Below are 16,174 nucleotides of genomic sequence, written 5' to 3'. Positions count from 1 at the left end.
ATTAAGCTAGAGAAGTATTTTTTTAAAATGTGAAATATAATATGGAACAAGCTCTTTCTTCTTCCTTTTTTTTGGTTTTTTTTTTTCCTTTTTTTTTCTTTTTTGGCCTGGCTGTTTTACTTTACACCATCTTTGTACCAGCACCTCTATGAACATCCAGGCCAGTATATACTGGTGTAGGAAGGAAATTGGGCTGTGTCTTAAAGTTATTAAATCTGTGTTGCTTCCATACACAGAAAGCTGTTTCAGAAGCAGGTTAGAAGATTAGCTGATCAGTTTTATATAACTTCTCAAATGCATCTCCTACTTAACAAGCAGTAGGAAATGCATTTTATTTGAAATGTATCTCAAGCAATGAGGCGCAGATCCTCCAAGATTATTTTGGCACTCAAATCCAACTGAAATTAATCCGTGACCTCAGGTGAACTCAGGCAACTAAATGCCATATCAGAAACAGCCTTAGGGCCCCAGACTCCCTCAGCCTTGACATGTTATGGAGTGCAGGATGGGGCCTTGCTGAAGAAAGGCACAAAAACTGAAGTGAGATTAATTTAGCTCATTCCCATGGCTTTACTCCTACTCCACACAGTGATTTAACTTCTCACCTGCTTGTTCACTCTATGCAATGTGAAATACAATTGTATATGTAAAGTGAAGGAATAGTGAAAAGATTATCTGCCTATCAGTACAATAAATGATTGATATTGTTCATCTTGTGCAGTTGAAATCCTGAATTTTGCCTTATTTTAACATTTTAACAGTGTAAATGTTAAAAAAAAAATTGTATGCAAAATATGATGTAACATGACTGTTTGCTGAAAGCACTACAGTGAAAGATAAGGTAAAGCGTTTTGACAAAAAGTCATCACAGAAACTGAGATATGCGTTCCTGAGCATGAGCAAAGTTGCTTGTTCTGAAGCCATGCTGCTCCTACCACTGTTTGCAATTTTCTCCCTCCATACAACAAAGCTACCTGCAGAGCGAATGTTTCTTCCAGTATGTTCTCGTGAATAAAAGACAATGATTTAACAACACCATTCTAAAAAAGATGTCTATTCTACCAACGAACAGCTAAATTTATAGCAAATACAGCTAAGTCTGCTGTAAGATCTCCATGTTTTCAAATCTCTTCAGTGCTCCGGGACAGAGCTCTCAGAACTGTCAGGGTTGAGGCTGAACAAGGATTAGGTCAACAAGAGAGGTGACACTGAGAAAGACTGCAAGCTTCTTTCTTCTGGCAAGCATTCAGTAAAACAGATTTTTCTAATCATTTTACAGTAGAAGGCAGTAAAAGTTTCCTAATTCTCAAAGAAAACAAACATCCAGCAACCATTTGGCCTTTTAAAATACCTTTGACATTATAAATACCGCATCTGCTAATGCAAACTTTAACAGTATCCAGATGTCCCTCAGGGTGTCTCACCTGATTGCAAGTCATCAACCACTGAAGCTTTGATATAACTCACTGCCCATTATAGAGAAGAGCAAGAGAAGTTTCACTGATGATTTTGTCAAGAACAAACACAGGCTTTGAAGCAATCGATTTAGCTTTTCTTCTCTGCTGCACATTTCTATCCTGAAAAAAATCACGTTCGTAGCATCACTGCTGTGGTCTAATTGCCATAGATTGCAAATTAGGAAACCACACATCTTTGCAAAGAATACCCTAGCAAGCTTCAGAAGGTTTTCAGCAGCATATTCCACACTGTGGACATGTCAAATAAAGGTCAGAGCCAGCAGTGCTTCTACACAAAATGACCCTCATCTCACAGAATACCAATACACTGCTGCTAGAACTCTGCATTCACTAGGATTGTTTATTCCATTAAGCAACATTAGCATTTTATGATTAATTTCCATTTGTTATCTTGTGCATTCATATTAAGCCCTCACTGCAAGCGCTAGATGTAGTCACTGGTAGCTGAGGTGTAGCAAAATCCACACATACTTGCAATGTCAACAAGAAGGTTCAGAATCCATACATGGGCACCTAAATATATGTGGCCTGAATTTCTGCATTGTGGAGCATTCCCAAACCCCTCTGAAATTAACTGAAGCTCTTCTGCACCAATTAAAAGCAGGCAAAGCACTGAAATCCCAAAGATCATTTTATTTTAATGCACATTAAATTATCACAAGAAAGACTGGGATTTTTACTTGGGCTGGAGTGACATTCCAAATTTACTCGCTGCAACACAAAATTGCTCCATGGATTAAGTTAAAAATTTGTGCTTCACTGACCTTATTATGTGAATGTCATCAGCATGCAAAAAAAAAAAAAAATAAATAAATAAAAATAAAAAAATAAAAAAAAAAATCATATAATATTCTGAGTCAGAAGGGACCCACGAGAATTATGGAGTCCCATACTTGGCTCCCTGCAGGACCACCCAAAATTCAGACCCGGTGTCTGAGACTGCTGCCCAAACGCTCCCTGAACTCCGGCATGGGGCTGTGCCCGCTGCCCCGTGCAGCCCGTTCCGTGCCCGCCGCCCTCCGGTGCAGCCCCTGTCCCTGACCGCCACCCTCCCTGCCCTGACGCAGCTCCATGCCGTTCCCTCGGGCCCTGTCGCTGTCAAACGGAGCAGAGCTCAGCGCTGCCCCTCCGCTCCTTGTAAGGAGCTGCAGCCGCCGTCAGGCCTCCCCTCAGCTCCTCTGCTCTGGGCTGCAGAAACTCAGGGACCTCAGCACTCCCCATCCATGTTGCCCTCTTCATATCTTTCCCTTAGATTCTCTCTGATAGCAGATCTGGACCCAAAACATGTAAAGATAAATAAGAAGCTCACGTCCCAGTGAACTTCGAAGTCAGTATGGACAGATAGGAACCTATGGTACTGGAAGGCTGCTATAAGGTCTCCTTTGAGCCTTCACTTCTCTAGACTGTAAAGTCCCAGCTCTCTCTGCCCACCCTCCTAGGGGAGGTGCTCCAGCCCTCTGATCATCCTCATGGCCCTCCTTTGGACCAGCTTCAACAACTCTATGTTCTTCTTGTGTTGGGGACTTCAGAACTGGATGCTGTACTCCAGGTGGTGTCCCACAGGAGCAGAATCACCTCAAGCTGCTGGTTATGCTTCTCTTCACTCAACTGAGGATACAGTTGGCTGCCTAGGCTGCAAGCACACATCACCAGCTCCTGTTGGGTCTTTCATCCACTGACATCCCCAAATCCTTCTCAGGGCTGCTTTCAAGCCATTCACTGCGCAGTCTGTATTTGTGCTTGCCCAGACCCTAGCAAAGAACACTGCACGTGGAATGCAGATACTATTCATCTCCTATTATTATTACTGAGCTCTTTATGTCAAACTATGAGAAACGTGCAATATGCAACCATGGACTATGTTTGTGAGTAAGGCACCTCACGGGACTTATCTTATGCCTCTTTCAGGACAGTCCAATTCTCGCTGGTATTTAGGAAGAGGTTCTTATGAGATGTTCAAACCCAGCTAGACACTGTCTGGGTTTGGTGGCTGCTGCAAGTCATTCTCTTGAGGCTCATATATCACATCTTGCTACCTTAGTAACAAACAATTAAACTGTATTTAGGTAAAACATACATTTGAACATAAACTCTTCAGAGTCCATAAAAAGTGTAACAACTCTTTTAAGGAAGGACACATTTAAGACAACTGACTACTCTGCACTCTTGCAGAAATACGTTAGAAATCAGAGTTACTTTTTTTCCCCCCACTTCACTAAATCCATATATTAGGAATAACATGCAATTCTAAAACATGTTATGTTGCACTCAAAACCTGCATCATCACCTTGTATTCATTTTGCCAACACAACTTTCAGAATCTAAAAGCAGCAAAATTGCATAAATTGAAATGAATATAGTTGGTATAGATAAGAAACTACATTCTTATTATAGATTCTCATTAAAATTTAAAAAAATGTTTTCTGCTTGTTACTAAATAACATATGCTTTAAAAATGTTTGCCACAATTAATTATTTAGCTACAGACAGTAAACAGGTACAGTAACATACTTTGGAAGCAATGCCTGTGCCTGCAAGTAATGAAAGTTCTCAAATATTATCAGATACCTAATAGTTACTTACAAGACAGGTTTTAATAGGCTTCCCTTCAGTGTTCTGACTTCATGAGGTATAACAAAAGAAAGCAAAACATCCTTAAAAGACATGTAGCTGTAACTTTGAATGTTCAGGAAAGAGTGGTTGAAAGGTTTGTTATGAATTATTGTTATATATTGTTATAAATTAAAGCGAGCCCTAGAAGCAATGGCCTGAAACTGACGAGCATGGCAATGAAAGAAAGAAGGATCTTCTTATCTTCTGTAGCACAGGTTCACCATTCTCAGGATAAAGATGGCATGTGGAAATTGTCGTCATTATTACACAAATTCCACCTCACATAGTCCACCATTGCAGCAGAACACGTAACTTGCTTCATCTTCATTTTAAGGCAACCAAATAATCTCAGAGCCAGATGTTGACATGCTAATGCAGCCTGAAGCATGGGTAAAGCAACAAGACAGTTGTCAGCACTTGAAAGGACGCATTTTTTAATTTCTTTTACATTCTGGATTCTTAAGTCACTCTATCAGTTTCAAAACACATACAGCTCTACATCCATATTTTTATGTGTGGATGGTGAAATTAAAGAGAATTTTTAAAAGGCTTGGCTTTCAGGCTGGAAAGGTCAGAGACTGTTAATTTCTTTGAAGAATTCAATCCATTATTTAAAGCAGAGCAGGAGAGTGATCACACTAGGCAACCCTCTAAATCTAGGAAGTGTACTTTAATCACTTGCTTATAACTAGTTTGAATCATTTTGGTTGCAATGAACTGACTAGAGTCAGAACTAACGCAGATTCTCTGGCAGCTGTCAATTCAAACTGAGTGTAGGGACTCCCCTTGTCTCATACACATTAGTAGCAATTGTTTTTTAGTTTTTCAAGAACATTAAGTTAATCATGCTAAAGAAAGAGCTACTTAAGAAGGCATTACTATTTCTTAAATGTCATTTCTGAAGTTCAGCATAGCAGACTGAAAATGTCATCAAAAAGCTGAGACCAAGATAGTCATGTATTTCAAAATGTATGTAACCATAGGAGTTGCAATTCATGTAAACATATGTAGCATTGCTAATAACTTGAAGTTTTGTTACTCACAAATTTAGGTCTTATTACAAAAGTGCTAACATTAGGACTTAATGATTTAGGTTTTCTTCAGACTAACAATTATATTTAGGTAGAAGGGTAATTCCCTTAGATAGTGGATATATCTTTCCATAGATGTCCATTTACTTTGACGAAACATCAAGTCTTCCTTCAAGGGATCTCCCTCCCTTAGGGCTGTTAAAATTCAGTTTCAGAGGGTATAATCTCAATTCTGTTTTCTACTAATTCCTCTGATATTGGCTGGATCCCTAATAATACCTACTAGCCAGAGGGCTTCTTTGCAATCTAAATCCACATTACTGGCCTCAGCATCCCAACACCAGAGCGTCCAGGTGACAATGTTCTCATTTGGATGTTGTGCAGTCTTTCACATCTTGAATCTCATCCATTTTTATAGCTCAGATAGTGATGACGGTCTCCTCATCTTAAAGGACTCCACATAGCAGCTTTCCACCTTCAATACTTTCCCACTATATGGCAAAACTCATCAGAGAATAAGTCATACCTCTTTTTCAATCTCTGGTAATTCGTTGTATGGTGGGGGCCTCTTCCACACCTCACCTCTTCCCCTGATGGTATTTCAAAGTTCTTACTTTCAGGCCAGTCCATGATCACTTCCAAGATTCCTGAATGATCAGTGTTCCCCATCCAAGCCCACTATGTAATCAATGCAATCCACGTACTCCAAGTACCACAGTGCGAGGAGAGGACCTTCCCTTTAAACATCCAATTTAGCACCAGTAGTCAAGGCTCTAAAATAAGTTGTGCTTCAGTACCAATCATATCTGAAGCAGCCCCAACACCCATGTATGCTGCAAATACCTCTTCTTCAGTTGCACTGTAGCACCCTTTGGATCCTCTACATCCTCGACTCCAAAACTCATGAAGTCAACCAAGTCTCCTCTGAAGTTTTTTGCAAAAGACTCTAAAAGCAAGGCCCTTCTCCCAGGCTGCAGTGTTGAACATTTGTTTGTTTGTTTTGTTGTTTTTTTGTTTTTTGTTTTTTTTTTTTTTTTTTAATTAAAGTAAAATAAAATTTTAGAAAACTGTTGTTTGCTATTTATAAGGTTAGACTGCAGATGGAAAAAGACAAGTTATATTCCAAATATGAAGACTTGGAAATATTTTACTGCAATCAACATACAAAGATTTTGAAGTCCACTTTCTCATTTGGTTATTTCTAAGTATTTATGAATTAGTAGTGGTTTATTTCCAGAAGTCAACGTCACACAGTTAGGCACTTTAAGAGCCTTTTGTTTTCCTGATCATTGCTTCCATCATATCCCACTGCTCCTTGGTAACCTAAAAAAAAGAAAACAGCATTTTATTGGGATTTCATATAATAATTACACATCCAAATACTTGAATAGAAAATAGCAGGCAAGAAGTTTAGTACCTTTTTCAAATCATTGAATTCTCCTGCCATAGAAACATATTCTCCGCCATCCATTCTAATAACCTAGAGAAAGCATAAGAGGTGTATTTAGCAACAGCATTTTTTCTGTTGCATTCCCTTATTCTAAACATTTGTAATGATTTAAATCAAGCAAATTCCAAACACACTCAAAATGGTGCAATTCAATCTTTTTTTTTTCTCCAAGTTTTTGAAGGTGCTTAGAAAGGTTAATAATTAAAAGATTAATCATGATTTCAAAGTAATTTACTTGTTTCATTTCTGAAATACTGTAATGTAACAGACACTTGAAAAAAAATTCAGAAAAACTCAGACCATCATCAGGTTGGCTGTATAAATGGAATCAACTGTAACTTACTGCTCCATTAACCCAGCTTGCATAGTCACTGCAGAAATAGGCAGCGAGATTTGCAATTTCTTCAACAGTTCCCAGGCGGCCACAGGGAATCCTCTCAATCATTTTCTTCTCAAACATGCCAGTTGGGTCAAGGCGGCTAAAAGCACCCTGAGAATTAAGAGAAACAGATGAAGAGTTTTAACTCCATCAGACATCAAAACCATAGAGAGATTTAAGCTTAACATGGAAGTTAATGTTTGTGAGCAAACTGCCTACATCATCTTTGTCAGCAGGATTTTAAAAAAAGTACGAAAGAAAAAAAACAATTTACTTCTATTGCACCAGTATGCATCTACACTGGGTGGCCAGCTGGAATTTAACACCTGTTTGGGAGAGGTTACAAAACTGGTTACTTTCCCAAAATGCCTTTAGTATAATAATATGCTATTCGTAAAAGGGAGAGAAAGAGTAGCAAAGTTACAGAAAGAAAATAATATGCAACATAAAGGACAACTGAAGAGCAAAAAGGAAAAAACACCCAAATTGTTGCATTGGCTAATGAATTAAACTAAGTTGCTCTAAGCTTCTAATATCTGAATAGCTTAGAACAGCATGGGAAATGGAAGTTTTCTGACTCTTCCCAGCTCCTAGACAAAGAAACAATTCCTCAAGCAGCATCAGGAACATTTATCTTAGGTTACTGCAGTTGTTAAAGTGTACTCTAATTCAACTAACTACAGCTCCACTCAGGTCATTTAAGCCCTCAATGGCCATGTTTTTAAATGGCAGTTTATAAACTTAGTAGTATTGCTCTCGTATGCTTCTTCCCTTTCCCTCCGATTTCCAGCAGCGTTTTCTAAAGACACAGAAGTAACCCGTAAAGCAGAAAGTCTTGATTTTGCAATATGATTTTTAAGTAAAGCCAGTTCATAGTTTTAGCTTCCAGAGAAATTTTAACTTGGAACTAGTATGACAAATGCAATGCTTTATAGAGAAAACAGAGCTTATTGAGGGGAAATATGCTATTAAATCAGAAACATTAATGGGAAGTAGCAATCTTGACGTTTAAAGTATTTAACTTGCCAAAAATTCTGAGAATCTATAAAACAAACTCATTTTGCTATATGATATAGCAGATGCTGAAAGTTTATACAGATTCAAAGAGGAATAGGATAGAGGAATAGGATTTAAAAAAAAAAAAAAAAAAAATCCATCAAGATAACTACATTATGAAGAGTTGTATATATCAAACTCTTCGTGCCACAGACTACCAGAGGCTGGAAACAAAAGAATAATTATCATTACATGTTTTTCTTATACCTTTGGCCACAAGTCTACTGGGTACAAGGCCTGGAGAGCTTTCAGTCTGATCCTGTAATGTCATTTTAACAACATTGCTGATACTGTCACTCATCTATCCTTGCAGTCAAGAAAGCTAAAGATGAGCTATCTGGAATAGCATGGAAAACTGACAAAACAGAAATGTAGCAATGCACATTTTTGCACATGCACTCCCAAAACAACAGTAAAAAAAAAATATAATCAAGTACTATACAGATAGTTGAAATATGATTATTAGCTGTTACTGCTCATAACTGTAATATTTGGAATCTGAAAGGGATTCATCTCTCTCTTCTTGCAGCACTCATCCCTTCTTCTTCCTGCTCCAGATGGTCTAGATTAATTCCTTTAAACCCTCCAGTCCTCCTTTTCACTCATATCAAAGCTTCACATGTCCTTGATACCTTATGTTTTCCTCTTTCTAGTTATGTGGTTTTCAACAAAACTAGTGAGTTTCTGTTCTCAAAGACTTAAAAAAAGACTCTGAAATTTTGGAATTGAGATACTTTGTTTAAAGAATCAGGAGTTCCAATAGAAATAGGCACTTGTACTCCATCAAGAACTCGCTTCACTTGAGAAATAATGTATAGTCTCAAATGCATACAGAAGAAAATAAAATATTTTGGCATGTACTTCTTTGAAGCATTAAAAAAAAAAAAGTTTGTGTTATATTAGTATAGTAACACTCTATTTTATAAACTAATTATTGAACAAGTTATTTACCATTATTCCAGCGCAACCTTGGACTTCCAAAGAACTTATACTCCAATTTGGTGGTTATAGAAAAGATTAGACTATCTTAAGTGCAAGCCTGTACTACAAAGCATACTGAAGGCTGTGTTTCACTTCATGCTATGTACCTTTGTTTTTATTGGACCTGGTTGAATCACATTGAATCTCATGCCATATTTACCCCACTCGGCTGCAAGAGACCTAAAAATGCATTAAAAAATGCATCAATATTTTAAACACATTATTTTAATAATGCTATTAATAAATAAACAACCAAATCTTATGTGCGAAAAACTAAAATTTGAGTCCTCAAACAGGCATTTCCACTTAAGGGGTTCTGATGTTTTTCTTAAGAACAAGAACATTTCAGAAGTAACAAAACAAAACCACAATCAGAAACACAAGAACACTGATTTAGATGCAGTTTAACCTTCTTGTATTGCCTCTAACACTTCTGGGTTCTATGAGAGTTTTTCCAACTCACAAACCCGCAGGAAAAAAAATACATCTTTAGTCATAGTGTTGTTTTAAAGCAAATTTACACGCTTAACAGGCTCACTATACTGGCTAAGTACCACAGTCCATGCAAGTTAAGGGGCAAAAGTAGGCAGTCATAAAGAACAGCTCTGCCAAACACAAAAAAGTTACATAACAGCCAACTCTAAGAGAGACAAATTGAGCAACCAGTGGAGAGGAGTGGGCAAAGAAGTGGGAAATATATGCAGGTGATGAGGAAAAAAAAATGCACCCCAGTGGGAATGCTGCTCCTATAGCAGCAATTGACATAAGATGTTATAAAACTATAACTTATTCCCAAATGCATCAGATGCTTTCCAGAGCCATTGCAAATAGAACTACTTCAACCAAAGAAACACTGACTCCATTGTTATTCTCTTCTTCTAACCACTGAAAATGGCTTTTGGCTGATTTTGTTCCATTCAAAAGTAATAAAGGGGAAAAAAGAAAAAAAACACTCACCATGAAAACTCCTAATGATAACATTTGCTTCTACAAAATACATGCACTCACATTTTCACTTTTTTGTCACGATAAAAATTATCACAATAATAGCAGTTACCACTTCATTCTGAAAGAAGCTGTCAGTATATCATTTTGTTGCAAGGATAATAGAGGCTGGAAGGTTCTCTTATCACACTGCAGGGGAGGACTACATTAATTGTAACATCTAGCTCTGTTTTTATATTATCCTATCGCATGGATGTGTAAAGCAACTTTTTGTCTATTACTCACTTGCTCAGTGCTTCTACACCAGCTTTGGCAGAGGCACTTGGCAACACAAATCCTGAACCACTCTCTGCATAAATGGTTGTAATAGAAAGGAATGCGGCTCCTGGAAGTTGCAACAACATTAATAAACAAAAAACAACACACACAAAGATCAAAATTAGATAATAAGTTAAAAAGCAAGCTCAGTGGTATAGAAGTTTGCAGTTTCAGTGTAAGGGATGCCATCTGCTGAGTTGAAAAAAGACTTTCAGAAGAACTAGTCTTTTTTCCCCCTTCAGTTTCCCCTATTCTGAATGTTAGTTGTTCCACAGACATGAAAACGGGCCTATTTTAGGCTATTAAAGCCTAACTTCAGACTTCTACTGATAATGGGCTCAGGCTAAACAGAGTTGTATTGAATGAACCTAACACAGAAGCAAGGATAATAAAATTACAGCCCATAAGTTTGAAGTACACTTCAATTCACACATATATTTTATTTCCAAAGTTTACACTCATAAAAAGGAAAACACCTAAGCAATTTACTCTTCTCACTTTGTGAGTGAGAATGCATAAATAATACACTAGCAGATTACAAACCTCTTCTACATGTCACTGCAAACTTACAGTCCAAAAACAGAGCTCTTCTATTATTTATTAAAGAACATTTAATACAGGTCACCCTGAAGTCCTACAGTAAGTGCTTTGTAACTACCAGATGTACAGCATTCTGATAGAGAGTCTTAACATATTTGCATTGGGTAGAATTTCTATCACTTCAGAAATTAAGGTCTCTGCTCAAATTAAAAAAAAATAAAAAAGCAAACAAGAAACAAGAAAATGAAAGCAGATAATGAAAGGACAAACAGATACATTTTTGCAAGTAAATCAAGCGTGTATCTAAAAACAAACAAACAAAAGTCTTTGTATAAAAGATGCTTACATACAAAATCCCCTAGAAAGAAGGCATGCAAGAAACAGCAAGAGAAATTTCTGTGTTTTGTAAGCTTAGTAGAGAAGTAAAGAGAGACAGCATGAAAGTGAATGAACTTCTATAGCTTGCAGAATTTGAAGGCAGAAGTAGCAAAAGTAGTTTTAATTCAAGAGCAAAAGAGACACATTTTTAAAGCTATATTTTACATTACTATAAGGATATGCTGTAAGCATCCATTAGGCCACAGAACAAACTGTGAACATATTTGCTAGAATGATGCAATGAAGCAGAGCTGGGGATGGAACATTAAGTAAGAATGAAATACCTCATCAAATGACCAAAACTACTACAGACTTGCAGAAATACACATACAACATTAAGTTTATATTGTTACTATTAATACAGTACAAACTTTATAGGAAGTACAAACCACTGAGTACATTTTGAGAGTTTACTCTGGAGTTAGAAGAATACAGTGCAAATACTAAAGGTTTAATTCAGCACAGTGGATGTACCTAGAGAACATCATTTGTAGGGCCATATGAAAAATCACAACCTGCCTTACCACTTGAAATACTATTTGATGGTACCATATTAGACGATCTTTAAGGTCCCTTTCAACCCAAGCCATTCTATGATTATATGACACCAATTTAAAAAAAAAGCCTCAAAGGTAGTATTCTCTAGCACCATTAGCCCAATACTACAGTTGTGAATTTTAATTACTTATACATGTACAAGTCTAGGAGGAAAATGTTATGTTATATTCTTTCTTGTTGTTCATTTAAATAAATAAATGTCACATGCTGAGCTTCTTAACAAAACCAACACAGATATAGAAGACCTGGGAGAAATAACATATGCTTTAGACAAAGTTTCTTCAGTCTTACAAATTACAATTACTGTAAATTCTGCAAACAGATTTTCAAACACAACCTCTATATTCTGGGTCCAACCTTAAGAGCAGACTCAGTGGTAAAATAATTGCTAACCAGTCCTGCTGTTTGATTTTTAAGCGTTGCTTCTTTCATACTCACAAAACTGGCTATTACACATAAGCTCTGTAAGGGAAGGAAAGCAAGTAACAGTATGCTACAAGGCTTAGGTACTACTTAATGTAAATTGAAGGTACCTTTTTGTGCTTTAATGAGTTCCTTTCCAATTTCCAAAGTTACGAAGGCGGTACCGTTAAGTACAATATCAGTTATAGTTTTCCATGCATTAGCAGAAAGTCGTTCAGAAGGGGAAATAAAGTTCCCTGCTGCGTTGTTTATCACAACCTGAAACACAAGGAACAACCCTTCCTTAGAGAAGGTCTCTCTAGATTAGATACATTTTCCTTTACAGTGATTTCCTTCGTACTTACTCAGAGCATTTTCAAAGACAGAAGTTGTTCACTTTCTCTACAACACTTACATTAGGATGCCCTGCCACTTGAATTAATTCAGCAACAGCATTCTTAACAGAAGCTGGATCTCTCACATCACACTGGATGGCATGGACCTGTACAACAATAGAAGGGCAGCCTTAAGATTTCAAATGGTTACCCCACAAATTAAACAATCCCCCAGAACCACATAAATGCATTAAAAAACCAAAAAACTATACCCATTTAATGTGTAATTAAAATTCCCAGTTCTATAAAATTTACCTTATTCCCTGTTTTAGAAGAAATTTCTTCCGCCGTTCCTTTCAAAACATCAAGCTTTCTAGAAATAATCATATATCAGTGAATTTCAATTAAATGCAATTACAATTCAGAAAAATAAAAAGCTGATGAATCCTTTCTTAGCAGACATCAGCTAAGTTTTAAAAAGTGATGCATATGTGTTTGTGCATAGTGAAAGTTCTCATGAAAACAGCTTCAAAATGAGAATATTTAGTTACTAATTTTCTGAAAGTTAATCAAAAAATCTAAGTACCTTCTGTTCATTACTACTTAAAAGTAACAAAGAAACGACAAAGGAAGAAGAACAATCTTAGCTAACTTACTACATTTGATTAGTTTAAGTACTTTCCTATTCAGTACATCATGATAATAAACCCAGCTTTATCTACTGCTCTGCTAATACTTTGCAAGGGCCAGGTTTCAAGTATCTAAATTGCTACTTGGAAGAATGTCAGAACACTAGTTTTGTTTCCAAAATGAAACTGCTTTTCTTGTTTTTATTATATCACTAACAGAACTGTATAAATATTATCTTTGTTAAGAGGAATTATTTTAATTCTTTATTGCTATTAAAATCTGTATTACGAACACCCATATTAATACAGAAGTGATCAATAACATCCATTTCAATTTTGTGCTCTCTTTTGTGCTTTAGTGGGATTTATGTCTAATATTCTGGCTTGTTTATTTTTCTGCCCCAACACACAAGATTTTTCAAAGTCTTCTCATCAGGTCTTCAGTATTTCCCATGCTACACTCTAATTTAAAAGTGAACAGTGTAAATAAATTAACCAGAGTAAATAAATTAACAGAGTTTATCCAGCTTGCGAAGAAAAGAAACCAGATCCATTCAGTACTCAACACTAAAAGCTCTAAAACGTGTTCATTAATATTTACCGGCTTGCTATGACACACATGGCACCCAAACTGGATAAAGCTGTTGTCATGCCTTTGCCAATCCCAGTACCTCCACCAGTTATAAATGCCACCTTCCCCTGAAAGGAATTTGGTGGCAACATCACTTTCTGAAGAGGTGAAAAGAATGCAGCTTGCGGAGCTTTGCTCTCTTGCAGCAGCACATTTGGTCCATGGCTGAAGAACTGAAAGAAAGAAAAAAGAAGAAAAAAAAAAAAAAATCCATTTGCATTTACAGGACCCCTAATAAAGATTAGATTTGCTCATGAAAGTAACAACTTTATAGCTATCTTTCTGTTACACAAACTGAATACAAAAATGATTAGCTTGCATTTATGTTGAAGTTACTAAAAGCGTACCATAGCATAAAACAAATCCTAAACTGGTAAAGTAACTAGGCCACTTTCAGGCATTCCATTCCAACTACAAAAATACCAAGAACACATTTTAATCACATTGTTGATTATTTCAAATGTTAGCTATCCTTATGGCTGTCTGTTTTGTTCATGTATGTGGAAATACCTTACTAGCTAATTACTAGATTTACAGTAGGATTTGAGATTCACATTCATATACGTACTGAATACCACTTACAGCAAGTTAGCCCTAGATTAGATAATTTTTGCAAGCAAATGTGTGGTTTGTACTTACTAAAAACAACAACAACAACAACAAAAAAACCCACAAAAACAACACCAGAGAAGAAAATTCATTATTACATTCAGTAATACATTTTCTAAGAAAACAGTATGCAATACAATCCCATAATACTAGTATATGCAATAAGTTACACAACTCTAGTGTAAGCAGTAAGTAATCTGTAGTGTCACCAAGAAAAATAGTCAAGAGGGCATTTCTGTAATCCTCAAATACTGGAGTACATCCTCAAACTGAATGACATGACTTGGCACAGCAGCATTACGTAAACAGTTAAGAAATTCACAAATTACTTGGAATATGAAAGTTATCTCAATCTGGAACTGAAAACATTTCTAGATATAACAAAGTTCGGTTATTTGCTTAAGTGAGAAAAATTAGAAGAACTTAAGCTATATTTATCTTCTCCAATACTAATTTGTAATTGAATCTTTAATGCGTCCTTTTGACTACACAAGCTTGTAGTATAATTTTAGGAAAACTTCGTGTTTACTTTTATACGTCACTGCTCATAAAAACATAACATTGTTATGCCAACAGGAAATGTGTTGAAGGAGAAAAGGCTACTTTAAAACAGTACAAATAGAACAATAAATAGCTTGTGGCATGTACAAACTCCCCTTTGCAACACTGAAATTAACAGGTGACGCTCTCAGCAACAGCCGAATAGTCTATTAGCTGGAGTCGAGGTGCCACTAGGACTCTCTTTCCATCAGGTCAATGGATAAACTCTCCAAGGGGTTTGGTAGCGATAGACACAGCCCCCTCCTTTGCTCACCACCACAGAGATTTCGCAAGCAGCTCCTGCTGAAGGAGGCAGGTAGAAAGCAGGCCAGAGAGCACGGGGTATTGCACCAAAGTTAATAAACGACTCTGAAAGCATCGAGCCCACGTGTTAAAGCAGTCTGCTGGGGGACTCGTCACTACTTTGCACGAAGGGCTTCCTTGAGAAGATTTGTTCAAAGTAATCATTCCAGCACTTAATGCCAAGATTCTAAATTAAACTACAGGCATAAAGAGAGGCATAAAGAAACCAGGCAACGTGAACAGGAGAAAAAACAAACTCCCCCGTACCCAGGTGGTGGAAGTAAATCACTAAGTTACCACAAAAGGCTCCCCCGGAGGAAGTCTTTCCTAAGAAGGCACGCCCCCACGAAGCGGTGGTGGCACCGCTCCGACCTTTCACCCAGATGGCGTGGTGCGCGTCTGCAGCAGATACCGGCGTGCCCGAAGGGGAGCGGGGAGAAACAGACAGGAGGCGCGTCCCAGGGAGCACGGGGCGCTGAGAGGGTATGGGGGTACCACAGCCCTGAGAATTTCTCGGCCCACCCTCAGCTCTATGAGAGCGAGCAGCAGCTTACCCGTCTCGTGCCGGAGAAGTGGATCGAGCCATTGCCGCGGAGAGCGGTCCGGCCGATCATTGCCGCCGCCATCTTGTGCTCCGGAGGTGGGGGTGTGCGGTGGGGCGGTGCGGAGCGGCCGTCTCCCGGCTCCTCTCAGCGCTGCCCGGCCGCGGGAGGGGCGCTTCTGCCTCTGCAGCTGGAACGGGCGGGGCGGCGAGTCCGGGTGTGCAGCGCCCCTCCGGCCTGGGCTTCTGCCGTCACCTCGAAATACGTGCTGTTAGAAAGATACTGACGCTTTATGAATCATCTTCGGTTTGGGTGCTACTTCGGAGTATAGGAAGGATTTAAGAATACTTACATTCAAGCACCCAGTCTCTGGTTGACAACAAGTTGGGAGGTTTACAGGGCAGAAAATACCCATTTTTTTTATTTTTAATTTTGTGGGGTAACCTGAGCAATTGT

General features: G+C 37.8%; 1 protein-coding gene across 1 annotated transcript; it reads right to left on the bottom strand.

The window, feature by feature from the left end:
* Window positions 1-54: 54 nt before the first annotated feature.
* DECR1 (2,4-dienoyl-CoA reductase 1) lies at window positions 55-15,891 on the bottom strand. The gene is made up of 10 exons (XM_048938671.1): window positions 15,731-15,891; window positions 13,695-13,897; window positions 12,780-12,837; window positions 12,545-12,631; window positions 12,261-12,408; window positions 10,219-10,318; window positions 9,096-9,168; window positions 6,916-7,062; window positions 6,540-6,602; window positions 55-6,445 (listed from the first exon to the last, which is right to left on the bottom strand). Exons 1-10 carry the CDS (start codon window positions 15,800-15,802, stop codon window positions 6,386-6,388), a joined length of 1,011 nt encoding a protein of 336 aa, XP_048794628.1. The 5' UTR covers window positions 15,803-15,891; the 3' UTR covers window positions 55-6,385.
* Window positions 15,892-16,174: the final 283 nt, after the last annotated feature.

This window comes from Lagopus muta, chromosome 3, assembly GCF_023343835.1.
Source record: "Lagopus muta isolate bLagMut1 chromosome 3, bLagMut1 primary, whole genome shotgun sequence".
Taxonomy (NCBI): domain Eukaryota; kingdom Metazoa; phylum Chordata; class Aves; order Galliformes; family Phasianidae; genus Lagopus; species Lagopus muta.
Note: the sequence above shows the minus strand (reverse complement) of the source record. Positions and strands in the feature narration are given on the sequence as shown.